At 46.5% G+C, this 27,410-nt stretch overlaps 6 protein-coding genes across 6 annotated transcripts in view; 1 reads left to right on the top strand and 5 right to left on the bottom strand.

Moving 5' to 3' along the window:
- Positions 1 to 9,391, top strand: part of LOC122626256 — a 73,393-nt gene extending 64,002 nt beyond the window's left edge. The window contains exons 14-19 of the mRNA XM_043806448.1: positions 431 to 640; positions 4,382 to 5,439; positions 5,706 to 5,838; positions 7,622 to 7,811; positions 7,880 to 8,392; positions 8,696 to 9,391. Of these exons, the coding sequence (XP_043662383.1) occupies positions 431 to 640; positions 4,382 to 5,439; positions 5,706 to 5,838; positions 7,622 to 7,811; positions 7,880 to 8,392; positions 8,696 to 9,210 (2,619 nt within the window). The 3' untranslated portion in view covers positions 9,211 to 9,391. The remainder of the gene's footprint in view (positions 1 to 430; positions 641 to 4,381; positions 5,440 to 5,705; positions 5,839 to 7,621; positions 7,812 to 7,879; positions 8,393 to 8,695) is intronic.
- Positions 9,392 to 10,134: 743 nt separating this feature from the next.
- Positions 10,135 to 13,384, bottom strand: LOC122611720 (serine protease inhibitor 42Dd). Its single transcript, XM_043784997.1, has 4 exons — positions 13,231 to 13,384; positions 10,594 to 11,497; positions 10,380 to 10,527; positions 10,135 to 10,321 (listed from the first exon to the last, which is right to left on the bottom strand). Exons 2-4 carry the CDS (start codon positions 11,458 to 11,460, stop codon positions 10,197 to 10,199), a joined length of 1,140 nt encoding a protein of 379 aa, XP_043640932.1. The 5' UTR covers positions 11,461 to 11,497; positions 13,231 to 13,384; the 3' UTR covers positions 10,135 to 10,196.
- Positions 13,385 to 14,501: 1,117 nt separating this feature from the next.
- Positions 14,502 to 17,226, bottom strand: LOC122611718 (importin subunit alpha). The gene is made up of 5 exons (XM_043784995.1): positions 16,996 to 17,226; positions 16,441 to 16,565; positions 16,058 to 16,371; positions 15,430 to 16,000; positions 14,502 to 15,368 (listed from the first exon to the last, which is right to left on the bottom strand). Exons 2-5 carry the CDS (start codon positions 16,501 to 16,503, stop codon positions 14,748 to 14,750), a joined length of 1,569 nt encoding a protein of 522 aa, XP_043640930.1. The 5' UTR covers positions 16,504 to 16,565; positions 16,996 to 17,226; the 3' UTR covers positions 14,502 to 14,747.
- A 1,156-nt stretch (positions 17,227 to 18,382) lies between these two features.
- LOC122611976 (cuticle protein 19.8) lies at positions 18,383 to 19,485 on the bottom strand (the record flags this gene model as incomplete). The annotated part of the gene is made up of 1 exon (XM_043785423.1): positions 18,383 to 19,485. A coding segment is annotated over one exon (1,053 nt), but the record flags the coding sequence as incomplete, so codon positions are not given.
- Positions 19,486 to 23,429: 3,944 nt separating this feature from the next.
- Positions 23,430 to 26,897, bottom strand: LOC122611721. The gene is given in 4 exon segments (XM_043784998.1): positions 23,430 to 23,641; positions 23,700 to 23,849; positions 23,852 to 24,491; positions 26,630 to 26,897. Coding segments are annotated over 4 exon segments (1,221 nt in total). The 5' UTR covers positions 26,864 to 26,897; the 3' UTR covers positions 23,430 to 23,444.
- LOC122611719 (importin subunit alpha-like) lies at positions 24,312 to 25,890 on the bottom strand. The gene is made up of 3 exons (XM_043784996.1): positions 25,594 to 25,890; positions 24,966 to 25,536; positions 24,312 to 24,907 (listed from the first exon to the last, which is right to left on the bottom strand). The coding sequence occupies exons 1-3, from the start codon at positions 25,821 to 25,823 to the stop codon at positions 24,527 to 24,529; spliced, it is 1,182 nt and encodes a 393-aa protein (XP_043640931.1). The 5' UTR covers positions 25,824 to 25,890; the 3' UTR covers positions 24,312 to 24,526.
- Positions 26,898 to 27,410: the final 513 nt, after the last annotated feature.

Consider the following 27,410-nt stretch of genomic DNA (forward strand, 5'->3'; position numbering starts at 1 on the left):
CATTCAGTCAGTCATGGCGGAAATACTTTAAATCGGGGATGCACAAGGATTGAATAGCCGAGGGGGTTTTACTTAGGGACACTCTGTACTCTTAAACCGGGGTTTTTATTCATATTTTGGTGATATTTTTCAGCTGCTGGGGCTTAAGCTATTTCGTTTATTTAAATATAAAAGGTACTGTCATGAAATATTATTAAATTCTACATTTTTTGTGGAAAGTGTAGTATATTAAGGAAGAACTAAATATTAAAGAGTTAAAGGCTTTCAATCCTATTGAAGCTTCAATCCTTTTTGGGTTAGAATTTTGTCGATTTTTGTACGCCAGCCTGCCAAGGCAAACAGCATTTTGGCCGACTTTTGCCTTCGCTTCGCTTTGCTGCTCGTTTGAATTGCTAATTGTTTTCCGCCTTCCGACAATTGCATTTTCCAGGCCACGCCCCACCACGCGCCCCGGCGCCCCATCTTCGTGATCGCCAGCTGCGCCTGCTGCCTCCTCCAGTGCGGATCCGCCCTGCTCATCCTGGTGCCCATCTGGTGCAACCGCAAGTGCGCGGTCACCTTCCTCAAGATGCAGTTCTGCGTGTCCACGTCCAGTGTGATGCTCATCTACCTGCTGGGATTCATGAAAATGCTGCCGGCGGTAAGTTGTCCATATATGTAATATATATTCCATTAAACAATATAGAAAAAATGAGATTTTATCTATGTAAGAATCATGGTAATGCCTATAAAAAATAGTACTCAGAAGAAGAAATATTTTAAATGCAGAACAATAATGAAATATTTGAATGGCCACGAAAAAACGGAGCTGTGGTGCATTTAAATACATCAGTGTTTTGCGGCCCTTTAACACAAAGCCTTTGAGTGACTGCACTGGGAGAAAAGGAGAGTGGAAAAGGAACAAGAGAGGAGGGAAGCAAAGCGTGAAATTTAATTACGCCAAAATAAATAAACAAGTAAAATGGAGGAAAGCCAAGCTGAAAGCAAAGCAACCCGAAAACCGAAAACCGAAAACCAAAGCCAAACATACAGCCCCAGTTGCTGGGAAAAGTAATAACAAAAAGTGTTGCATGATATAAGGAAAATGGGAAAACGGCGCCTGGCAATCGAAACACAAACGAGTTTTCCACATTTCCACCCTCCCCTCTCCCTCTTTTTTAAAGGATGGGAAATCCCAGCGGCTTTAACTAGCGGGCGAAAACCCTTAAGTTGTAATTATATGCGGTGGCAATTGCCGATTTTCCAGCTCCTGTTCCACCTGACTTTTCAAATAATAATCAAGGCCAGGGCAAAAATCCGTAATCATCATCAAAACAAATTAGCGTGTCGTCTGCAAGTCGTTACCATTCCATATTATTCGTATACCTCAAGCAAAACTGCTGGGAGTTTTGGTGGACAACAAAGCAAATAATTTACATTTAGTTTTCGTGGCAGCCAAACGGAAAATTCATGGAAACCAATTCCCAAACCTGTTGGCATCCTCCATCCGCCATCCTCCATCCTTCCTTGGGAAGCAAATTAAAAGTCAACAATGCACGACGGCCACTGCGACTCCAGCTCCGTCTCCAGCTCCAACACTAACTCCAGCTCCAGCTCCAACTCCAGCGGCAAGGAGCAAGAGGTCAGGTGGCTGGAGGAGAAGGTGCTCCGCCTGGAATCGAAATTAATATTTATAAACGCATACTCTCAGACGTTTGAAGTGGGAAAATGTTAATGCGAAAGACGCTAACCCGAGTGCGTTGAAGGAATACATGGTGGCCCTCCTATCCAAACCCATCCAAACCCCATCCCAGCCCCATCCCAAACCCATTGGACAAGGTTCCGGATCCGTGCAAGTCCCCAAAGCGCCCGCAAGCCGTCTAAATTATAAACGTAAAACGTAAAATGGGAAATGGGAAACGGGAAACGGGAAACGGGGAAAAGCATAAGCGAATAAACTTGCGATGCCTAATCCCCGGGGGTCGTGGAGCAAAAAATGAAGCAACTGCAAAGCTCTAACAAGAAATAACATTTTTGAATTAGTAATAAACTGGTCCACCGTGGAGGCAGCGGCTCAATAAACGAATGAAAAACAAATAAAACATTGTCGACGACAAGGAGACGACGACAAGGACGAGAACGAGGAGACGACAAAGGCGCGGACACTTGCAGATAAGGATTCAGCAGGGCACAGGATGCGAGGACGTTCCAGCAGGCACACTGCGAAAAAATACAGGGTATCTTCTATGCATAAAACAACTCACTGCTGTTGGAAGCAACGAAGTGGATAACAGTACGCGGCATTTAAGAATACTACACATGTCTGCCATAATTAGTATTTCAACTAAACCAAGAAATATATTAGCAAGTTGACTACTTTTTCAAGGAAGGATATAACATAACTAAATATTAATAGTTATTAATTATAAGTCAAAATGAGACAACAATGACAGGAATTTGATGCCCCAGGAAGCATTAGAGTCTTTGCAGAGCGACCAATTACGAGGACATTACAGTTTCTCAGTGTGCAGCTCCTGGGAAAATTCGCATCCTCGCAATGCTGGCTGGAAAGACAAACGATGGCTACGGCACAAAGATGTGGATGCCGGTGAATCCGAGCATGGACACCACATTCGGAGGAGCGAGCATGTATCGCTATCTGCATCGACATTTCTGCCGCACGCAATACGGGCTGTGGCTGTGGCTATTCCTGTGTGTCTCAAAGGATTGCCATGGAGGGAATTTTTGAGTAATGAACGTTTGTGCTAGAAGCTCCTTGTGCATGGGGATGGGATGTGGATGTGGATTGTGAGGCCAACAAAGTGCGGATAATAAAATAAACCAGGCATAGACTGCTGGCCTTTGGCACGGCAATCGCAGCACAATGCGGACTCTTGGCCAAGTTAATGAGCAACTTACGTCAGTGGGATGCGTTGCGTTGCACAATGCGCATTTCGCGGCACTTTCCGACTGGCAAAAGTGCCGCGGGAAAACTTTGTCTTGATAACACAATGTGCACACACACAGAAGTACACACTTGTCATTATTATTATTATTATTATTGCACATTAATTGCGCGCACACGCGGCCAGGGCAACTTTATTAAAAAGTACCACAACCGAACATGTGCACATGCAAATTTTATGGTTTGAAACACGTGTCACGGCGGCAGGATCACAGCCGCAGGAGCAGCAGGAGCAGGAGCAGCTGGAGCAGGAGCAGGATCCGGGGTCACAGGAGGAGGAGCTGGCGCTGGAGCAGCGAAGACGCGGCTGCCAACGGCGTCGGACGTCAACCGCAGCCACCATCAGGCCACGACCACGACCACGAGCACGACCACGCCCACGCAATGCCACAATAAATACAATTAAAATATTCATTTTACTTATTGCATATATTTGCGAGCATAAATAAAATACAATTTCACTGCGACAGTTAACAGGAACGAGAGAGGAAAACCAACAACAATAACAACAACGAAAACAAGAGAAACAACAAAAATAAATAAGAAAACATAAATTACGCATACGACCCGTACGCCCGCCCTCAAGCAGGACATGTGAAAGGCGAAAGCTCTTAAGCGCACTTAACTCATAATTTTCCCCGCCCCACCCCCCGCAAACTGACGGCATGGAAATAAACGTACATACATATATCTTTACGTATTGTAAATTGAAAATTAAAAAGTTGACAAAATGTTTTCATCGCATTTGGCTTCAAGGCTACTAAAGATGATAAGTTCCCCACTCACTGCAGTCGTAACTTTAAGTTCTTTAAGTTAACTTACTTTATTAAGTATAAAAGGTTGATTAAGTTCGCTATAAGATATAAAGATAACTATACTACTATACTATACTATAAGTTAATATAATATATACTACATTCATAAGTTAAGTCTGCACTACTACTAGATACATTAAATTCTCTTATTTTGATAAAGTACTTAGAACCTTAAAAGCTATTTGCCATAAGATTCGGATTCCAGCTATAATGCGGTTTAAGATGCATTTTATTGTGCTATATATTTTGGACACAGGTTCCTAATTGGTTATGAAAGCCGGGACCCAAAAAAAAAATGATGTTCCGCAAATTGTTTACAACTTTGTAATAACCCATGTCCAGTCAGTCGCCGTGCGAGAAAAGTGTAATAAAAAGTTGATGCCAAATTGTGACCATTAGGGTGTTGCAACATCAAAAAAATCCCACCAAATGGCTACTTTGGATGGGTGTTGCCACTGCTGTTGTTGCTGCTGCTGCTGTTGCCACTGCTGTTGTTGCTGCTGCTGATGCGACACGATGACAGCTTTTTATATTTAATTAAAAATAACGATGTTGCAGCTCAGCCGTCAAAGCACTCCATTTCCTTATTAACGGCCGTTCATAATTTCCGTTCCTCTTGCAGAGCTGGCACGGCATCATTAGCAGCTCGCTGGCCTCGCTGTTGTTGCTGGGCATCTCCACGCTGATTGCGATTGCCTTGGCCATCCACACGGAACTCATGCCCAAGAAGTATCTGCAAATTGGCAGCAAGCCGGCGACGCCAACTAAGCGCCGCCTCAAGCGGCCACAGGAGCGGGAAAGGCCACAAGAGCGGCAACAAGAGCGGGATCGGGAACGGGAACGGGAACTGGATAGTTTGAGCAACATCACCCAGATCCGGGCTCAGTCGCCCCTGGGGGCCACCACGGGCTCCACTACCACCACCACCACCATGACCACCATGACCACCAGCACGAGCACTCCCATTCCGCGCCGCCTGCCGCCCAATTCGACGGCGGGAATGCGTGGCGCCATCGGCATCAGTTGGCTGCTGCCGCTCCTCTTCGCCATCGCCGCCCCACTAATCTGCAGCATCATTGGCCAGTGGCCGCGCCACTGGTGGCTTGAAGTCCTCTGGACGGGATCCGCGTCCCCGGAAGCCGGCGCGGGCAAAGAGGAGGCCGGCGGGGATACGGATTCTGGCGCCTTCTATGCGGCCCACTCGCTGCTCAACGGCGATAATTTACTGCTCGAATCGGAGGCAGTGATGGGAAATGGGACGAGCAGCCCGCCAACAGAGACATCAACTGCATCAGCCACATCATCATCCACTGCTCGGGCGGTCGATGATGATGTGGCCATGTCAACGTCATCAATCACGGGCACTGGAAGTGCAAGCAGCAGTGGATTCGGTGCCTCTTGGAGTGGCATCTCCAGCGCTAGCACCAGCTCCAGCTCCACCTCCACTTCCGTTTCCGCGCTGGCTGCGCCTCTAACTTCCGGTGCGGGTGCGGGTGACTCCTCCACGTCGCCATCGCCTTCTTTGAGCTTCATCCTGTTCGTCTGCATCGATTTGCTCTTCATCCTGCTCTTCTGTGCCCTGTTTGCCATTTTAATGAAGAAACTTTTGTGGTTGTGGCACAAGAATCGCAATGTGCATACGCATCCGTTGGATAAATTCAATCTGGCTTTGAACAGGCGGTAAGTCGAGAAGCACTCGAATGGGCGAAATGGTAAATGGCAAATGGAAAATGGAAACGCGTTTGACAGATAAGACTCGAGGGAAATACTTAGATTTTAATGACCGCCCAGTACTTCCCAACGGCTTCTTGCGCTTTCCATCCATTTCCATCCACTTCGTCCCGTCTAATCCGATCAAATACAAAAAGAAAGCGCAAGAGAAACAATTGCTGCCGCCACAATGTTAAACGGAAATCTCCTTCGTCTAATTTAATGTATTCCCCCAGATTTGGATTACTCTACCGGGCGGGCGGACTGCTGCTGGCCAAGATCTGCACCGACGGTCTCTTTATCGCTTATGTTAATTCATCACCGGATACTTTGTGGGCATATCCGTTCGGCATATCGTGCATACTGCTGGTGAGTGCGGGGAACCGTTTACATCCACTTATCCACGTCAGGTGGACCGGCAATTGAAATTCAATTAGGCGCACCATCCAATCAATATATACATATACATAATACATACTACATACATACGAGTATATCACTGGACTGAGGATTAAGGTCGCATGTTTGATGCGGCAGCAATCCCATTTGCCGGTCCAACTATTAGGGCCACTTGCACTCCACTGCCGCGCAGCGCAGGCTTATGCAAATCGCATTTCGTTTTTATTTGCGACGACTTATTTAAGTTGCATATTTTATCAAAGTGTGAAGCCTGCATATTTTTACACCTGCCGTTCCAAATTATGCATGCAAAATCAGCCCGGAATATGGGGGCGGCTGAAAGCGAGAGTGGGCGTGGCAGTGGAGTGCATTAACTGCCTGATCAAAGAGCTGAATAAGAAGCCTTTTTCGTGTTTACTCTGCCTTTGGCTTTGACTTCGGTCTCCACATCGCCACTTTCACTTTCACTTCCATCTGCCGCATCTGTTATTGTTTGCTTTTTATGCCACTTCTCGGTGATTTGCTGTGCAAATGAAATAAGTGCGCTCGACTTATCCACCTGCCACTTGAGTGGCATCCTCTCCTTGTGTTTCAATTTTATATCAAGCGAAGGACGCGGGCCCCCATCTCATTTTTCTAGCCACCAGAATGGCATTTAACCATCCGTTCCATGCTTTTGGGCGCGCACGCCCAGCAATCAGCTCAATCCAATTAAATAAACAATTATCTGCACGGCGAAGTGTATCCTCCTGCCGTATCCTGGCAAAACTAATCACATAATTACACGCACACACTTTGATGTGGCCAGCCGGCAAGTGAGCGCGCGTGTGTGTGTTGTGTGTGTGTGTATATACCGATGTACCACTCGGCGTATGCGTAATGCGCACATGGCACATTCAAATTCAAACACAAACACAAACAAATTAGGTCGAGCCGCCGCCTCCTTGAATCCAAAACCACAATGTCTACAACCCTCTCAGTGCTCAATGGTCCTGCTGGCCCAGGACTATTAATGTGCACCAAAATCACTTTGATTGTGGGCGTTCTCAATGGTGCGCGTCTGTCTTGCTATTTAATTATTTAAACAGTGGCCAAGTCGTGTACAGCACACGCAGAAAACTATATCCCATTTGGTTCATTAAATCCAAATTAAGGAGAGTACGTTTCTCTAGCTACTTTTCATGGAGAGTGCTATTGTCTAGACTGCAAAGCTTAATTCAAGACATATCTGTTTTTAATTCAAGTAAATCATCTATGACTGTAATCTATTGTCACTGTGTATTAGTTCCTTTAACATGTATTTAAATATCCTCTTGGAGCATCCTGTGCGAATCTGTATAATTAGAGCAATACAGTCGATTGAGCTTAAGGCTGCTACGCCAAATTCGCAATTAATTTTGTTCGACAATTCTGGCCTGGAATTCGGAATTTGCAGCATGTCTCCCATCAATTGCGCTCATGAAAAAAGGATATAATAGCGTATGCGTATATGGGCCATATGGTTTGGCCTCAATTTATGGCCGCCTCTTGGTCATGCATTTAATTCCCCAATCGCTTGGTTTGATTTTCCTCCACCTTGCCCGTAATCGAAGGGTCATCCGTGACTTAATGACTCCATTCAGGCGACAACCCATCCCGTTGACAAAAAACCCAATTTTATTAGGGTCAGCCCAGATGGGCTGGAAGTTTATGCCATGCCCACCATCACGGCCATGATTCAATGATTCAATGATTCAATCGCTCCCCTTTCCAGGGCTCGGCCATCCTCATCTGCTTCGTCATCAGGGCCGAGAGCCAGCTGCGCGGACCGCCCTTCCTCTCCAGCAACGGGAGCAGCCAGAACAGCTCCCTCAAGCAGGCCAAATTCAACACGAGCAGGAGCAGCCTGGACGAGAACTACTGCACCACCGCGACGACGGCGAATGTGAACAGTCCGCTGAGCTGTAGGTTCCAGCCCCCCCGAAATCCCCTCCAGCCGCAGCTAACTAATCGCCTCCTTCTCCCACTGCAGTCTACACCAACCACGACAAGGAGAAGGAGAACGACTGCGCCGTGTCCTTGTCAATGTCCGGTGCAGGCGTGTCCGCCGCAGCAGTCGGTTCCTTGGCCTCGTCAGCCGGCGTGGGCGGTGCCCCGCCCCTGCAGTCGAAGGTGGGCCTGGACATGTCCGGAGCACAGGCAGCCGGTGTCCCACTGCCGTTGACAATCATCTCGACGGCCCCGCGCTGTCAGGTCGCAGCGGATGGAGCGACGGAATCCTTTCTCGGCGACCGCCAGACCCTCTCCGTCGCCCCCTCGCCGGACACCCGCTGCTGCGCCATTCTGGGCGGCGGTACCGCCTACGATGCGTACACCATGGGCGTGGGCATGGGCATGGGTGTGGGCATGGGCGTGGGCGTGGGCGGACTCACTGGCAGCCTGGGAAGACGCACCTTGCATCAGCAGCCGACGCACTTTCGCCCAGGAGCCTGCGGCGAGTATGTGGGCGTCGAGACGCTCGATATACTGCAGGGCGTGGCAGCTGGTGAGTACACAGAGACAAAAAGTGCCCAATAATTTGGAAGTTATAAGTAATACTTATTATTCAGCATTCAAAAAGTACATTAAAATACATTTCATATGTATATAGATTTTGCATACAGTTTTCCACTCATATACCCTATGATTTTAATAGATATTTAATGAAATAGTTTATTCTCCGTGCAAAATCTGTATATACACACAAACTTGCAGGCTGAAGCCAAATGGGCATGCATTATTCACGATCCAGAGTCTGATTACCACCCCTCCCCTCTGCTCCTTTGCTCCTCTGCTCTTCAATCCACAGACAGTATAATTGGCATACACACCAGTGCCATTATGCCCACGGCCACAAGCACTTCACATTACGTTCCGCTGCAGCATAATCCCTACGTGGACTTTGTGCCCAGCTCCCTAATCCTCAGCATGGCGCCACCTCCGACCATAAGCGGAAACCTGAGTGGGCCTGCGATGCAAACGATTCCGGCAATTCCGACAATGTCTTTGCCCACCCAGACGCCGAAGACGCAGAAGCGAGTGACCATCCTGGAGCCGACGTCCCGCACGACGTTCGACCCCCTGCTGCCCACCATGGTGGCGGCGGTGGTGTCCACATCGACTGTCACCAGCACGGCGACCACGACGCCGGCCACGCCCACACCCACGCAGAGCGGCTGCAGTGGGGGCAATGATGCAACGCTGGACCGGATCACCCTTGATCTGGACTACTTGCTGAACAGGGGGGCTGTGGATGCCGCCGACGGAGGCGGGGGCGGGGTTAACCCACCGCCCACCAGTGATGATGGCCAGCAGAAACAATAGCAATATCCGTGAGTTGAGAGGCATTTGTAGGCCAAGTGCCCACACTGAGATGCACGAAGCATTTAAGAGGCTTCGTTTTTCTATCAACAGATGTACATATGTGTAAATCAAAAATTTCGAAACCAAACTACAGTAGAAATCTCTGTGAATATTCATCTAAGTATGCATCAGATATAGATACCAAATATGGATAACAATCAATTCGACTCCTGGTTTTCCCAATCTTAGTTTCGAAACGAACTTTCCGTTCTATAGATCCATGAAATGTTCAACGGTATGGTCCTTCAAAGTGATTCAGACATCAATCATACCTAGAATCATATTTAGAACACGATTTAAAGTTTACGTCATGGCATATGTAAAACAAATTGAATGAATTTAAACTAACGATAACTTTTTAGCTAGATTTACAAAAGCCTATTGAAGAGAATACAATGAGAACGAAATTGAAAAATTAATGAGCGAGAAACACAGTGAGGTGTGAACATGTTTTTGATTCCATTTAAAGTTTCCTAGAATTAAAGCCAAATTAAGCCCCATTAAGAAGCAGAGATAAAATACAAAATACAATAATTGTAAAACTAATAAGCATAACAGGACTATTTCTGGAACAAAACAAATTATACAGATATATCTTTAAATAAACTCAAGACTCTTGTTAGAAAATCTATGACATGCGTGTGTTTCAATTTGGAAGGAAATTATTCTAAATGAAGAGAATTTCGGTCAAGCTGTAAAAATAAGGTAAGATTGTGGCTAGATTTCTATGAAAATATATGAATAATCCCAATTAGAGTTAGTATTCTCATTTCCAAAGAACACCTACTTTCTAACCATCGTTTAGCAATAAATCTACCATATCATCCGAAGCATCGACCAGACAACTCGTATGTCTTGTTTAGTAAATATTAGTTTCATTTTACTTATTTGTATACAAGTTAAAATATTGCACAACCCTTCCGTTTCACGGAGTTTCCCCGGGATTATTAGAACTCCACCACATGACCCATCAGATAGGTCACGTTCTCACTGCGAATGGCAAAGAAGAATGGATGGTCAGCTCGGAAGAACTTCTGGCGGGAGGAATTGCTGATCACAATGGGTTTGTATTCTGCAAAGGTCATGGATGAGGAATATGTATCACATCAGATTTCAGAGAAATAAAATACCTGTAGCATTTTTGGGCAACTCGGGTCCGGACCCAGACTCATTCAAATTGATACGCAGCCTGTGGAGAACATCGGCAATGGGCAGATTCGCAGATGAATGCAGGTGCTTGAAGTTCGCGGATGCAGAAAATATCTCCGCGAAGCCCAGCTATAAGACAACATACATATTTTGAAATAAAATGGAAAAGAGGATACATTTATGGAGTTCACAGACCTGTTTCAACGGCTGCCGCAGACTGCACTCGAAATCGATACTGAATTTGGGCAGCAGCACCTGCACGCCCTCCATCTGCATTCGCTGCTGCAGTGCACCCAAATCCAGGTCATGCAGCTGCTTCTCCAGTTCCTGCAGGCCACCGCGCTGATTGGGCAGGATGAGCAGCATCGACAGCTCCTCGGCATGCTCGTAGGGCAGCTCAATGGCGCGGGCATCCAGATCCCTCAGCTCGGCGAACTTCACAAACATGTCGTCGTCGAAGAGCATGGGCACCGATTTCACCTGGCTGCCGCTGTGGAACTCATAGAGTCCGGTTCTGTACGCACTGAAGGGCAGGAACCACTTGCTCTGCAGTGTGGCCGCCAGCAGGAGCAGCGTTTTGGCAGCCGAGCCATCTGCCACGTGGATATCCTTCCAGCTGCCACCGCCCACGCTGGCCAGGATCTGTTCGTTTATGTGGCGACGCAGCTTCTCCGTCTGCTCCAGGTCAACACACTCGGCCGTGGCATGGAAATAGGTTTGGGCAATCTTCTGGAAATCATCGGCCACACCAGACTCACATCCCAGCATCAATCGGCTCTGCAGCTGCAGGAAGGTATCTGCATCTGCTGTGATGTTGGCCAGTTCCGCGGCATAGAAGTTGGCCATTTTGGCATTGCTGGGAAAGCGTTGCTTCAGCCGCAGCAGTTTCTGCAGCTCCTCGGCCGTGGCTCCATCCGATCCCAGGAAGAGCAGGGACAGAGTGGCTTCCAGCAGCAGTGGCGACACCACCACATTCTCATCTGCGAAACTGGTGGCTATGCTGTGGTAGATGCCAGGACCCATGTGGCAGCCATAGGGCGTTGGATTGGCAGCTTCACTCATTCTGTCTCTGCTTTCCCTCGTTGCTACACAAAATGTCCTACAAAATATAATTTAATAATTGGAATTAAAGTTTTATACTATTGGTATGTCAAATTATTTACCTCATATATTAATTGATATAATAAATTATAAATTACTCTACTCGTAACTCCGGAAGGGTGTATGAGTACGATGCGCACTTTTTTGCAGGAATCTAATGAAATCTGAATTGCGAAAGAAGCCTTGGGCAGTGTTTTTGTATGCAAATTAAGTCTTATTAATATTATAAAGGCGTGAATTTATCGCTTCCACATGGTTGATTCTATCAAAAGTAATTGTTTAGCATAAATGTGCCTTCGGCATAATGCAAAACACATGTGCCGTCGACGACGACGATGTATGTACGTACATTTGAGAGTAAACTTGGCCAAGTTTATTAGGGCCATGAGATGCTTTAAATAAAATGAAAATATAATTTCGAGCCATCCGCCAGCGGATCCATTGAATCCTATTTAAATTCACCTTGGCTCTTGAAGTGCACACTCTAATGAAAATGTAAATTGTCTTCCATTTCATTTGGGCCAGACCCGCGTGAGTACAAAAGAAAAGCCTTGAGCAAACAAAGTGAACTGAACAAGGGAGCACACTACTAGGCCAAACTTGACACTATTTTCGGCAAGTAAACAAAGCGGAAACGCCGAGGCGGAAAAGTTTGTGACAGTGCTGCGGCTATATATTTGCGGCAACTTTTAATTTCACGCGAATTTCGGCAGCCGCCTCCGTTCCATGGCAAACACCACTCCCCATTCCCGCCCACTACACCCTCTACAACGCTGACGCCCACGCCCACTTCAACGCCCACCCGCTATATAGTTTGCCGATCCGAAGCTGCAGCTCTGCACGCCGATTTCTACGCGACGCGCACACTTGCGCGCTTAATTGCCACATCAACAAACAAAATACGCGCCCACCCACCCCAATTGGAAAATAAAAACGGACCGAGGCGAAACGAAAAAGCGTTTTCCGCTTCAAAATCGCGAGAACCACGCTGCCTACACTTAAAAAAATATGTCGCTCATTGCGTTAAAAAAATATCAGAGTAGCATGACTCTCGGAGGCACTTGCAAAAGGTTGCATATGTTTCTTAATGCTTAAAATTAATTTTAAATATTTTTTGTATAGGTTTCTCACAAACTACAATTCCACAATTCACTCGAAAAAAATCCAATGATTTGTAAGATAAATAATAAAGAAAAAAGGTTTTAATTTCACAGTAAATGTTCTTACTTCGAAGATTATCCACATAAGAACAGTTTATAGTTTGTCATATTAATATAGCTCTAAACACATTTTATTATTTTTTTTACTGTGTATAGCCACACCACACTCGCTATAAAGTAGCGCTGTTCTATTGCTACATACACATGTACATAGATGTTTATTGTTTATTTTTGGCGTGCCAATTTTTTGTTTTATTCAACGAAATTAACTGCATCATGAGTTTGTCAAAAGTGCTTTGTTTTTTTTAGGACTTTTACTTTTTGTATTTTGTAAACGTTTAAATGCACCAAGTGGCATATGGTGAATCCCCACTGGATTTTCGGTGAGGCATATGAGATCACAGAATCGTTTTCGAAGTGGCATCATCAACAACAATAGTTGTGAAAATTTCGATATATATTCGGTGGAAATGGGGATTTATTTTACACATGTACGTATGTTCTCATATCAAGGCAATCTATAGATTCGATTCTACAGATTGATTTCACATCCGTTGCACTATTCTATTACCTTTCTTAATTTGAATTCGTAAGTAATTGCAAAGTTTGTAATGCGAACTATAAATCGGCTTGCAATTATATAAATTAGTTGCTATTAGAGATTCACGCCCGCACGCAGCTTCGGCCAAAAGTCGACTAAACAAACGCTGGTGCTCGGAAATAATAAAATAGCTCGAAACCTCGAAGAACCAATTGGATAGATCCATCCGCCCGCCTCATCGGTGACGACAACTTGGGCAACGCGGCGGCAAAAGCTCCGGATGGCCAATGCCTCCACAACTCAGCTTGTGGACTCTCAATTTTCGGCAACTACTTGGCCGATGCTGAATTTTTAATCTATTTTTATAATTTGTTTGCCGCTCGTTTAGACGGCGAAGATTCGCCGAATCCGACGCGCTGCATCCGATGGGAATAAGTTCGTGGACATGGCTGCTGATGTGACGTCGCCCCACTTGTTATGTTTTGCTTTTGCCCTGGACCACTGCAATCACCATGGACTCATCTGGTGGCGCTGCGACTCATCTTGATTGAGTTCTGTGCCAGTTGTTGGGTTGAGTCGGTTGTTTTATCATTATATCTAATCTGGAACGCTTTTGGGTTCGCTGTACGCTTCTGCGGATTACTCTGCGTGGATGGGCGTGGCTGCGGCAGATAGCTCTTAATCTTCCGGCTATCCGCTTACGGCCGAAAGGCGATTTAAATGCACAAAAACCCATGTATGGACTGCATGACTTTTATCGCGAATTTACTGACAAAAGGCGCCAGCACAGAAGGGATAACAATTTCAATTCGATTGCCTATAAACATATATAAAAAATAGCCAAAAAATATGCTTTAACTTTCTTAAAGCTTACAATATTATAGAATACTTCGCATTGGCATGACAAAATTTAATCATTAAAACAATTCATTATTTATTGACAACTGTGAATATAATCTTGCGATTCGGGGATGAGGACACTGGTGAGAAGGGGATGAGTAGTTGTTGTAATGCTTGCGCGTAGGTGGAGGATTAAAAGCGTTTCCTGTATACATAAATAATTACTAAACAGCCTAAAATATATCCGAAATGATCTCGAAACGTATCCAATAAAAAGCCGAGCACACGCAATCAGTCGGGCACCCTGTACAGACGGATTCTGGGCAACAACCATGATCCCAGCCAGCGCAGCTGCCCGAGCGGTTGCATCCTGTACGAGGAACACTGCACCGTAGATCCATGCTGCAATCTGTGCACTCCAGTGCGAAGAATGCGGGAATGCGGTTGAATGGGATTCATGCGTAGATGGGGAATGGGTGGTCTTTGCCAACCCGATTCAATTATGATTTAAGCTAATGCATTCGCATGTGTTTCCATGCATACCTCCAAGTGTTTGGGAATGTTTGTGGGATGTGTTGATGCGAATGTTTGACAATGGCATAGTTTGTGACAACAAAATAACGTGTGAGCGCGGTCGAAGGTCTAACGAGTTGGTGTAGTTTGTAAGGCGTGTGAGCGGCGTTTGGAATATGTGGTGGGCGATTAGTCTAGAACGTGTAGCCACCCTCAGGAGCTTTCGGCTGGGTGGCATTGAACTCGAGGGCTCCGTTGACCTCCTGAGGCGCAAGTTCTTGCTCGGCCTCGTCGTCGGCGTTGCTGAAGTAAGTATCGATGATGGCGTAGGCCTTCTTGTAGACCTCCTCGTTTTCGTGCTGCTGCAGTGTTTCCAGCTTATCTAGACCGCCCATTTCCTCGACCATCAAGCATAGATTCTCGATGCCATTAAATTTCTCCGCCAGGCTGAAAAAGTTGGATAGGCCCGTCTGCACCACCTTGATAGTACGCGGATCCTTTGCGTCCAGCAGATCGATAAACGGCTTCAATATATGGTACTTCTCAATTAGATCCACGATCTGTTCAGGAGTGCCAGACGTCGTGGTGTTAGTCACCGCCCAGGCTGCCTCTTTCTGTGCCTTAAAATCTCCTTTCTCCAGCACATGGCGCAGCTGGTGGAAGATTCCGGCATCTTCCACCGCTTGGATCTGCTTCTGGTTACCTGCCGTGATGTTGCTGATCGTCCAGGCAGCTTCCTTGACAATGTTACTCTTTTTGTGCTGCAGAAGAAGTCCCAGCAAAGGTAATGCTCCAGATGCAATTACAACATCAGTCTAATACAAAAATTAAATCATCGGGTCAGAAAAAAGAGAAGAAAATCATTTGCATTGTTACCTGTTGATCTGTGCCGGTCACAATGTTGCCAACGCTGCGCAGGGCGGGCACAATAATGCTTGGCTCGTCCATTTGCAATAGTTTGACCAGACGTGGCACTGCTTGCGAGTCGACCACTGCCTGAATCTTGCTGTTATCGTCGTCTGTAACGTAGGACAAAGCCCAGCAGGCGTCGGCCAGCACTTGGATGTCCTGACTAAACAGAAGCTGCGACAGGACGGGCAACAGCCGCTTCACCTGTTCGAATGGCGGCGAGGGATTCTTGTTCCTGCACAGGTTAGACATCAGCCAGACGATGTTGCGCAGAAAAGAGAGCGGCGTCTCATTGTTGATCAGAGGCAAGATTCCGTCAATTACGTTGTGGTGGATGACAATGTCGCGGGCGGCGGCTCCGTCGCCGGCAATGTTGCCCAGAGCCCACACGGCCTGCTCGGCCAGGTTGGTGGACTTGGACTGGAGCAGAGCCACGAAATGCGGCACAGCATTGTGTTCGATAACGCAGCGCGTTTGGTCAGAGGTGCCGGAGGCGATGTTGGTAAGCGCCCATGCGGCCTCGAACTGCAGCATTGAGCTGGAGATTGGGGGGATTTAGTAATGCTCATATCGACATTCTATAGCTACTACTTACTTGTTGGTATTCTGCAGGAAGCGTATGCAAATGGGCACAATTCCATGGCCGATCATCAGGTCGATGGGCGGATTGCGCTCCCGACTGAGCATCTTGCGGGCAGACTGCATGCCCAGGAACTGGCGCTCCTGATCCTCGCTGTTCATGGCCGCCACTATCTCGTCCACGGACAGCTGCACCGGCGACTGGCCATTGAGCTCTTTGAGCGGCGATGTGAGGTCCTCGTCGTTGATGTTGCGTCGCTTGAACATCTGGTCCTCCTTTTTGGACTTGCGCAGCTCGATGGTCACCTCATGGCGGCGCATGCGCGAGTCCTAGGGCACAAAGTGAGGTTAGCTCCGAACGTGTTTCTGCAGAGGATCTGCGGCATCTTGGTACATTACCTGCGTGTTGATGGTGTTGGCCTTGTACGAGCCCTGTCGCGAGTTAGAATCCGCCTTACTCATTTTTTCGAGTTTTGAGTTTCCCTTTAAAAGTTGATGTTGCTGCTGCGATGAAATGTATGGAACTGAAAGGAAAAATGTGAGTTAAAGTCGAGAAGAAGCTGAATCAAGGGCTGCTTGGTTTTCTCTCTTTCTCTTTCTTTTATTTCCCTGTTCCTTTCGGCAGACCGGCTTTAGCAAGGGCGTGCAACAGGGGCGTAGGCATAAATTCGGGAAAGGGGTTTCTTTGTGGGCATAGAAAGGCTTATGTTAGCCAAAACAATCTATGCCAAACATTTGTGAAGATTCCTGTCGCCCAAACCCCTGCGAATTTGGGACTACGCCTTTGGTTGGCAACAACAAAGCAACAGCTGCAGCATCCGCCATTTGCAGATTCGCGGAAGGAGGGGAGCACAGAACAGAGGAGAACAGGAAGAGGCGGCAAAGTAGTAAAACGCATGTAAAAAGCAATGGGAAATCTGCGCAAAGGAACAAACGAATATACACGAAACTTACCTTCGCCCTTTTGAGTGCGTGTGCTCGCTTTTTAGGCTTGAAATTCACTTCACTGAAATTTTATACAATTTTGATCGGTCCCTTACGAAAGGCGAGCACGAGAATTTGTCGAGCGTGTTAGCACGCTGAATGTGCCGATAGAACTGTGCTGTGGCAAACGTGGACAATCTCGAAATCGATGCGAAATTGGAGTCAATGCCTGCTTGGCGCCGCCAGAATTTACCGTTTGATTTGAAAAGCAAGCCTTAGAGGCGAACGAAACGCAGATGGCTTATCGATCCTTGTCGTCTATCGATGTTCGCTGCCAGTGTGAACGTAGGTGCCTAACATCGAATGTTATCTTGCTGTTAACTTGGGGTATCACCCGCAGAGTAAAACGCTATTCAGCCTTATCAAAATAATGTAATTTTTGTATAACTATATAATTAAATATATATTTCATCAGGTAATACATTTCCGAAATCCGTACCCGTAGTAACGATCGCTTGCCAAGTGCTGGAGCTGCTTTTGGGTTCCATCACGTTTTTGTGGAACGTGGAACGTGTGCGCATGCAAGCCACATTCAGCTAAGAGCTGAACAGAAAGCGGCTGAATCTGCAAGCCAAGCGGGCTGATTTAAATGTTTATGACGAACTTTACTAAAGATTACTTTCTTGCATTTCTATGATTTCTAGTAAGAATAATAACTAATTATTTAAAATTACTTATATTTTTCCAAACATAGCATTAATAATGTTTATTTTTACAACTGTACATTTCAAAGCTTTAATTACAAATTCAATTCGATTTTTTTCGAAACCAACTATATATTTGTTTTAGTACTTAACATATATTTGCTTTTAATTTTTTCGTTGAATATTTGTTAACAATTAAAACTCTATCAATATTTAATAAGACAATGATAGCCATCTAAATCAATATTTAATTGGAAAAAAGAACGTAATGATTCTATCTGTCTACCTATAAATATAGAATTTGATTGTCTTTTTTTGCTTACAAATATGTTATTATCGCACTAATACCACTTAATCTCTCGTTTATCACTAATAATGCAATAAATGTGCAGATATTTCCGGTTAATGCTCTTTTCATTTTGTTTATGTGTGGCTGTCGGAAATAAACAACTTGTTTTTTAGCGGGTAATCACCGATTAGTCCCTTTTTCAATTGTGTGTTTTCCGATTTCTTTGAGCAGTAATCGGCTAAATTAATATGGGAAATTAATTATTTAAATCGCCCACATTTAGACTTTTGAATTATCACTTTATCAGCTTAAGCGAATAAATGCAGTTTAGAATAATTAACTCAAGTGTGAACTTGGTAGACTATTGATTGACATTTGTTCTTCACTTTAATTAGTAGTCGAAGTATTTTTATTCTCAAAGTATTTTATTCATTTTTCTGTTATTTTCAACAATATTTCCGTTCATAATCCAATCTAAGCCGTCTTCTTGTTCTCCTCCGTCACTGGAGCAGCGGTGGTGGTGGTGCTGCTGGCCTCCGGCGCAGATCGTGCCTCCACCACGTCGGAATCATCGCTGTCGGGAGCTGGAGAGGATTGGCCAGCTTGAGAGAAGGGTGGGAACTGCTGATCCTGGGGATAGGATGCCTGCTGCTCCTGCTGTTGTTGCTCCTCCTGCTGCTGCTGCTGCTGCTGTTGCTGACCCTCGTTGTAGTCAATGGGAGTGGGTTCCAGCTCGGGCTGTTGGGCCACAGGAGCCTCCACCACCTCACCCTGCTGCTCGGCCACCTGTTGAACCTGCTGTGGCGCGAACACCTGCTGGTGGGGATAGTAGATGGGAGCGGGCAGCGAGGCGACGGGAGCGGTAACATGGACGGGAACTGGAGCTGGAGCTGGAGCAGCCACGGAAACCACTGGAGCAGCCACGGCGCGGGCAGCCACAATTGGTTCGCGCTGAACCACCGCATTGAATCCGTTGATGTCGTCGGCGGTGTAGGTCACTGTGCGCTTGTAGCCATCGGCATCCAGGACGGAGTAGGATCCCACCACATTGCCGCCGTCACGGGTCTCCACCTGGCTCTTGATGTCGCCGGTGATGCTGTCGTGGACGCCGTAGGAGAAGTCGTAGCGGGGAGAGGATTCCAGCTCCACCTGCTTCAGAACCGCGGGCGCAGCAACCACAGTCTTCACCACTGGAGCAGCGACCACGGGGGCAGCAGCCAGGGTCTTCACCACCGGAGCAGCAACGGGCAGAGCGAGAGGAGCAGCAGGAGCCACCGCCTTCACAACTGGAGCGGGAACGGCATAGGATCTGGTGAACACAGGAGCAGCTGGCACAAAGGTCTTGGCGAAAACTGGAGCCGCCTGGTGGTAGACAGCCGCCTGGGCCACTGGAGCCGCATGGTAGACGGCAGCTGGAGCCTGGTAGGTGGCGTAGGCGGGATGGTAGCCGGCATAGGTGGCCGCGAATCCTGCGCGACAGGATGCAGCGATGGCCAGAAGGGAGAAAACAGTCAGGAGCTGCACAGAAAAAGGGTTGGTTTATATTATTTATTTATATAATTTAACATTATTTATTCACTTTATATTATTCAATTTATCTTTAATTTAGTGTTTGTTTTTAAGAGATTCATAATTTAAACTAGTTTTGCAGAAATAAGTGCTATAGATGTTTATTTTTTCGTCAAAATCTGTGGCTGCATTCATACGTGCAAATGCAATACAAAAATCAAATTGCATTATAAAATTTTGCAAATCCGAAATGAAGCAATACCGATTGGATTGGTTTTATTTTCATGATTATGCAAATCACAAGTTATAAATACAGGCGCACTTAAATTGAATTTGGTTCCATTTTCTGGGCAACACCGAATTTAAGCATTTAATCGATATTTCATTTTTGCAGATTTATACCAAGCAACCTTGGACAGGATACATTTTGAAAAGGATATTGAGGAATTGCAATTGAGACGCCTTTTAAATCGAGCTGGTTACAGCAGTTCCACTTTATTAAACTCACTTTGCCTGCCATTGTGGAATCACTTCCTTTGCACTGGACTGGGTTTGCTCGAGGATGAAGTGGCACGTGCCGCACAGGATGCGATGACTTTCGGGCTGACGACTATACACGAGTATATCCGTCCGACTCTTGCAGAGACGTCGACTTAATGATGTCGACCACTCCCGACGCACGTCACTTTATATGGGGCGTCAGAATTAGCCCCCCAAAGAAGTGGCGCCCTCAACAAAAAAAAACAAAAAAAAAGGCAAAAAAAGAAAAATATCCGAAGAGCAAACCGGTAACAAGTACTAAAGTGTCTCGGCATCTTGGTTGACAATTTGACAATTGCGGGCCAAAACTGGTTTCGGGTAATTTGTCTTTTTGTCCACGGTTTCGGTACTGCCATCGGATTGAGTGTCGGTTTCGGTTTCGGTTTCAGTTTCTGTTTCAGTTTCGTTTGTTGGCCTTTTCTGCTCCGTTTTCGATGTCAAGTTCGGCGCTTCCTTGTAGGCCTACTCCCGAGTTGGTAATTAATTGCGATTTGAGTGGCGTTCAATTAACTTTTCAATTGTCAGCTCGCCACCTTGCAGCGCCCTCTGTCGGCGGAGCACAGCGCACTTGAAAGTCACAGTGTTTCTTGTTTTTTCTTGTTTTTCTTGGCGACATGCGCACGCCAATGGAGCGCTAAATTTGCTGTCAAGCTGTCCCTAAAGCCAACTATTTCTCCACCTCCCACGAAAACACAGGTGACTTGTCAACACCTCCAAATCCCCCACTAAATATATATATATCTTTTGACTTGGGGCGTTTGCTTCATTGGGCGCATGATTTTCAGTTTTTTGTTATTTCTGTCTCTTGGAAACTGTATTATTGTTCCATTTCGAGTTTGAGTTTATTTGGTGTCCGCACATTCAGGCATTGGCACAGTTTCACGTAGTTTCGCACTTTGGAAATTGCCAAATCGGATTACTAATTGCAAACCCCTTTATTTCTTTTCCCCGAATGAGTTGGTTGCCATCAAAGGTTGCCAGCCAGGAACCAAATGCGCATTGGGTCACCGAAAATGGGTCTTAGTTGATAATAATAACCAAGAACCAACAGCCAACAACCCAAGGTTGCCCCAAAAGGCTTTTCTAAGAAAATCGCTCCCCCGCCCAACGAAAAATGTGTCAACTCATTTGAGCGCTTCGAATCGATGTAATTAAGCGCCTTCAAGCAGCCAGCCGCTCCATTATGGCCACAATTGTCTGCATATGGCTGTAAACAATGAGCCATCGCGAGATCGCCGTTCAATGACTCCCCCTCCCTCCCTCCCTCTCCCTTTCCTTCTGGTGGCAAGAAGAATTGAAAGTGCGTGAGGCGTCCGTGAGTTTGCTGTGGGCCATAAACATCCGATTACAGCGGCCAGACACGTAGCTCCAGCCCATCAAGATGCGTGGGCAGACAAGGCACACTTATCGGCCCAGCAGGGGATGTGATATATATAATACATATATATGTATATCACATATATCGCATATATCACACGCTTGAACTTGAAAAGTGTCGGGGCATCGGAGAAGGGTATGCACACCACCTGCCTTAACCCCAACACACCAAAGTGCCTGAGGACACGCCTCAAAGGAGCTTAGATTTCCATTGAGCGAATCCTTTACTTCGCCTTTTGCATTTACAATGCTGAATAGAAAGTACCGGGAAATCGATGTTGTTCAGTGGATTCTTTTATGCCTCGTCTATAGTCGACTTCTTGTATATTTCTATGATACATATTCATCGAAAAAGTGCGATACATACTAAAAGGGGCTTGCATTTCTTGATTTTGCTTAAATAAATCCAATATTTAATATATTGCTGATAAATAAATTAAGGAACATGTAAAATGCAATGGCTCCTGAAATCATTACTCTTTCTCTGCGCGCAGCGAACACTATTTGCACTCGGCTTTTTAATTAATTTAGACAGGTGCGTCGGCTGTCGGAGGGTTAATAGTCAACACTTCTGGCAACGACCCACTAATTGAGGAAGAGTCGCGGGAGGCCGAGTCTGCAGCTCAATGCCACGGAAGGCGGAATGAAAAGCAGGTGGGTCAGGTGGGTCAGGGACAGGAGAGAATCACTTGCCTATCGGCGTGGCAATTAAAAGCCAGTGTGTAGCTGGTCAGGATGTGAGGGGATCCATTAAGCCCGGCCAAAAGGGAGCCTGGCATCTGGCATTTGGCATTTGGCATTTGACAAATACTTAACACTATTTGCCCGACTTAATAAACCCGCCTTCGTTGACTTTGCAGCCGCAAAAGGACATGAAAGTGGAGGGGGAACGACGAAGGACACGGCGAGTCCTTTTGGGTGGAAACGGGCACGGCAATGATTGATTGCACGTTAAAGCCGGAGAGCGTCACATCATTTCCTTTTTACACTTGACAGGAAATGCATTTTTAGTTGGCGCTGGCGAAATGAGCATCGGTGTGTGCTGCCCGGAAAAAGAATGTGTGGGTGCGGAAAAGGATATAGGATAGGGTAGGATACGAAAGGATAGGATAGGATAGGGTAGGATGGGATGCGCCAGGATGCGGAGGAAGCGGAAGATGTACGTATGCAAAGCGAAATCACAGCTAGTGGGAAAATGGAAAGGAATTGAAAACAGACAAATGCAAATGCAGATGCAAAAGCCGAACCAGAATCCGAATCTGAATCTGAATCTGAACCTGAAGCTGAAGCTGAATCTGAACTGAGTCTGAGTCTGAGCCGAGGCACTCCATGGTCGTTTTCACAGACAATTTACACAGGAATCACACAAATGCGAGTACGTAAACATTTTGTGCGAGTCTGAGCTTGGTCATTGAGCAAACCATTCGCACGGAAAGCCCGTCCAGGTGCAAACGTTTTCCCACCCGTGGTAAAGCTCCAAGTTGGCGTACTTTTTGGCAGCTACAGAGGGAGAAATAAGATGTTAGTACTACACTTGCACTACAGACATATTTAAAATTTCCAATTAACTTGAAACAGGCGATAAACAATCTGAACTAGGCAGTTATCACCCTAAAGATTAAATGGAACCTAGTCAGTTTGGGTTAAAGGCCTTTGTATTTAATCACTGCCCACCGAAAGTGACGCCAAAATGACGTAACTTTATTATGTTTGTGATATTGTAAAGCAATTTAGCGTTCGCCGATAGCTTATCATTGAAGTGCTCTAAAAAAAGTTATTTGGTACACAAACAGATCGCACTGTCTATCAGCACTCAACTGTAAAAACCAAGAGGGAACACTATGGTCGATCGTGTTCTTGACTATCAGATACCCTTAACTCTGCTATGAGCGCTACTTAGTGACAGTTGTGTGTACTTCTTACGACTTAAAGTCTTAACTTATAACACCGAAAGCCTATTTAGATCGTAACTGAACCAATATTTACTATTAAGAAGAAGTAAGTCCTTATATGGGTGGTCTACAGGGTTTTAATAATAACATAATAACAATAATAACAGCCTATTGGACATCCAAAAGACCCTTGGCATCCAGGATGGCCAGCAGTTTGGTGGCACTCCTGATCACCGGCTCACTGGCATAGACCGACTTCTGGTAGCGAACTGCTTCCGGGGTCTCCGAGTACAGACTGGAGAAGTCGGAGGTCTCCTCGGATCCATTGTACAGCATGCAGGGCTTGAACATGTGAGCCATGAGACCTGCAAAATGGTAAAGTTTAGAATTCGGCCTTACATAGTTTAGTTTCACAGTACTCACTCATGAACCGGCGTCGTTCGAATTGAAGCTCATATTCCTGGAGGGTGGGAAAGGAACCCTTGTAGGAGAACTTCTCCAGGTTCGCTTTTAGGGCATTGTAGTGGAACGCAACGAGCTCCGATTCCTTGTCCCTAAACTCCTCCTTGAGGAAGTGGTGAAGAAGTAGTGCAGGTCGATGGTGGGCGAAGTGCAATTGCTGAACTGAAAGTCTATGGCTACGACTGTGCGAGGCTTGCCCGCATCATCGTACTGGAACATGATGTTGGTGGTCCAGCAATCGCCGTGGTTCAATGTCCTCACATCACCTGCCTTCACGTCGTAGGCCCGGGCTCCGTACTCCATGATGTGGGGACGCAGCTTGTGGAGCTTGTCGCCATAGGCCTTCTTCAGATTCGGTTGGCCATCGATGAACCTCAAGAAGGCCCCAAACAAACCGGCGAAGACCTCCGCGTACGCCTTCTTGTCGCGCGAAAAGAAGTGGATGAAGAAGCACTTGGTGAGCAGGTCCGGGTGGCGCTCTTGCAGGATAATGGAGGCGGCATGGAACTTGGCCAGCATCTCCAGGGTCAGCTTGGTGTGCGCCAGGTCCAGCTGCTTTACCCGGTCCGCATTGACGTACTTGTACGGCGCCAAGTCCTCCAGGATCATGGTGTTGTACTCACGGTCCACAGTGATGGCATCTGCCGTTAGCTTTCCATCCAGGCCGGCTTCCTGCAGCAGTTCGTTCAGCCTTGGCAGGACGAACTCGTACATGTCCATTTACCGGGTGTACAGATCGTACTAGAAGAAGACCTGCGTCTGGGGAACGTCGTCGGAAAGGGCCTGTTTCACGATGTAAAAGGTGAAAAGTTGGATAGGCCAGTCTGCACCACCTTGATAGTACGCGGATCCTTTGCGTCCAGCAGATCGATAAAGGGCTTCAATATATGGTACTTCTCAATAAGATCCACGATCTGTTCAGGAGTGCCAGACGTCGTGGTGTTTGTCACCGCCCAGGCTGCCTCTTTCTGTGCCTTAAAATCTCCTTTCTCCAGCACATGGCGCAGCTGGTGGAAGATTCCGGCATCTTCCACCGCTTGGATCTGCTTCTGGTTACCTGCTGTGATGTTGCTGATAGTCCAGGCAGCTTCCTTGACAATGTTACTCTTCTTGTGCTGCAGAAGAAGTCCCAGCAAAGGTAATGCTCCAGATGCAATTACAACATCAGTCTAATAAAAAAATTAAATCGGGTCAGAATAAAGAGAATAAAATCATTTGTTTTGTTACCTGTTGATCTGTGCCGGTCGCAATGTTGCCAACGCTGCGCAGGGCGGGCACAATAATGCTTGGCTCGTCCATTTGCAATAGTTTGACCAGACGTGGCACTGCTTGCGAGTCGATCACTGCCTGAATCTTGCTGTTATCGTCGTCTGTGACGTAGGACAAAGCCCAGCAGGCGTCGGCCAGCACTTGGATGTCCTGACTAAACAGAAGCTGCGACAGGACGGGCAACAGCCGCTTCACCTGCTCGAATGGCGGCGAGGGATTCTTGTTCTTGCACAGGTTAGACATCAGCCAGACGATGTTGCGCAGAAAAGAGAGCGGCGTCTCATTGTTGATCAGAGGCAAGATTACGTCAATTACGTTGTGGTGGATGACAATGTCGCGGGCGGCGGCTCCGTCGCCCGCAATGTTGCCCAGAGCCCACACGGCCTGCTCGGCCAGGTTGGTGGACTTGGACTGGAGCAGAGCCACGAAATGCGGCACAGCATTGTGTTCGATAACGCAGCGCGTTTGGTCAGAGGTGCCGGAGGCGATGTTGGTAAGCGCCCATGCGGCCTCGAACTGCAGCATTGAGCTGGAGATTGGGGGGATTTAGTAATGCTCATATCGACATTCTATAGCTACAACTCACTTGTTGGTATTCTGCAGGAAGCGTATGCAAATGGGCACAATTCCATGGCCGATCATCAGGTCGATGGGCGGATTGCGCTCCCGACTGAGCATCTTGCGGGCAGACTGCATGCCCAGGAACTGGCGCTCCTGATCCTCGCTGTTCATGGCCGCCACTATCTCGTCCACCTGCGTGTTGATGGTGTTGGCCTTGTACGAGCCCTGTCGCGAGTTAGAATCCGCCTTACTCATTTTTTCGAGTTTTTGTTTTTCCCTTTAAAAGTTGATGCTGCTGCTGCGATGAAATGTATGGAACTGAAAGGGAAAATGTGAGTTAAAGTCGAGAAGAAGCTGAATCAAGGGCTGCTTGGTTTTCTCTCTTTCTCTTTCTTTTATTTCCCTGTTCCTTTCGGCAGACCGGCTTTAGCAAGGGCGTGCAACAGGGGCGTAGGCATAAATTCGGGAAAGGGGTTTATTTGTGGGCATAGAAAGGCTTATGTTAGCCAAAACAATCTAAGCCAAACATTTGTGAATATTATTATTCTAAGGGGTCTGCTGTCGCCCAAACCCCTGCGAATTTGGGACTACGCCTTTGGTTGGCAACAACAAAGCAACAGCTGCAGCATCCGCCATTTGCAGATTCGCGGAAGGAGGGGAGCACAGAACAGAGGAGAACAGGAAGAGGCGGCAAAGTAGTAAAACGCATGTAAAAAGCAATGGGAAATATGCGCAAGGACAACGAATTACAGACTTACTTCGCCTTTAGAGTGCGTGTGCTCGCTTTTTAGGCTTGAAATTCACTTTACTGAATTTTATAAATTTTGATCGGTCCTTACGAAGGCGAGCACGAGAATTTGTCAAGCGTGTTGCAGCTGATGTGCGATAGAATGTGCTGTGGCACGTGGACATCTCGATCGATGCGAATTGGAGTCATGCTGCTTGGCGCCGCAGAATTACGTTTGATTGAAAGCAAGCCTTAGAGGCGAACGAAACGCAGATGGCTTATCGAACTCGTACATGTCCATTTACCGGGTGTACAGATCGTACTAGAAGAAGACCTGCGTCTGGGGAACGTCGTCGGAAAGGGCCTGTTTCACAATGTAGGTCTTATGCTCAACCGATCCATTGCCCAGCTTATAGTCCACATAGATGCGGGTCATCACGCCCACAAAGTTCTCGCCCTTGCCCGTCGCTGGCTTGGCCCAGATCTTAAGGACCTGCAGCTGCTCGTCCTTGCAGTAGGCCCTTAGTCGGGGCTGCAAGTATTCCGCGGTTAGCCAGGTGGGCAGCATTGTTTACGTTGTGCGATTCGTCCGACTTCTGACGTCTTAGCCCAGTTGCTCACGGTTATATTATGACGAAATCTTGACGATTCTTATCGGCGACTATTAATTATATTATAGTGTATACGCGATAAGCTGTGTAGTGGCTATTTGTGCGCTATTGCTGTTCCCAAGTGATTCCTCAGTTTTACGAGGTCATTGTGAGATTGGGAATTTTACAATGACTAGGTATCCCGAGGTACCGCTTGAGATTCGCCTATTCATTCTCGGTATCTAGAAAAATCTACATTCTAGACGTTTGTTTGTCCGTGCGAAAAAACGTGATATTGATAGTCGTTTATCAACTGATTAAAGCTGCTAACGAATTCTAATCAGTAACTGGACAAACATTTCTATTGCTTTGTATTTCATTCGATTCTACTTTCCTCTATGTGATGGAATTCAATACTCAAATGTGAATTTATCGACTACAAACTGCAATTATGCCATTCTTGACTTTATTTTCGGGAACAGGAACTCCCAGCTAATTTGGCGTTGATATTTGCGCTGACCTATC

The sequence above is a fragment of the Drosophila teissieri genome, chromosome 2L, assembly GCF_016746235.2.
Source record: "Drosophila teissieri strain GT53w chromosome 2L, Prin_Dtei_1.1, whole genome shotgun sequence".
In the NCBI taxonomy this organism is placed as follows: domain Eukaryota; kingdom Metazoa; phylum Arthropoda; class Insecta; order Diptera; family Drosophilidae; genus Drosophila; species Drosophila teissieri.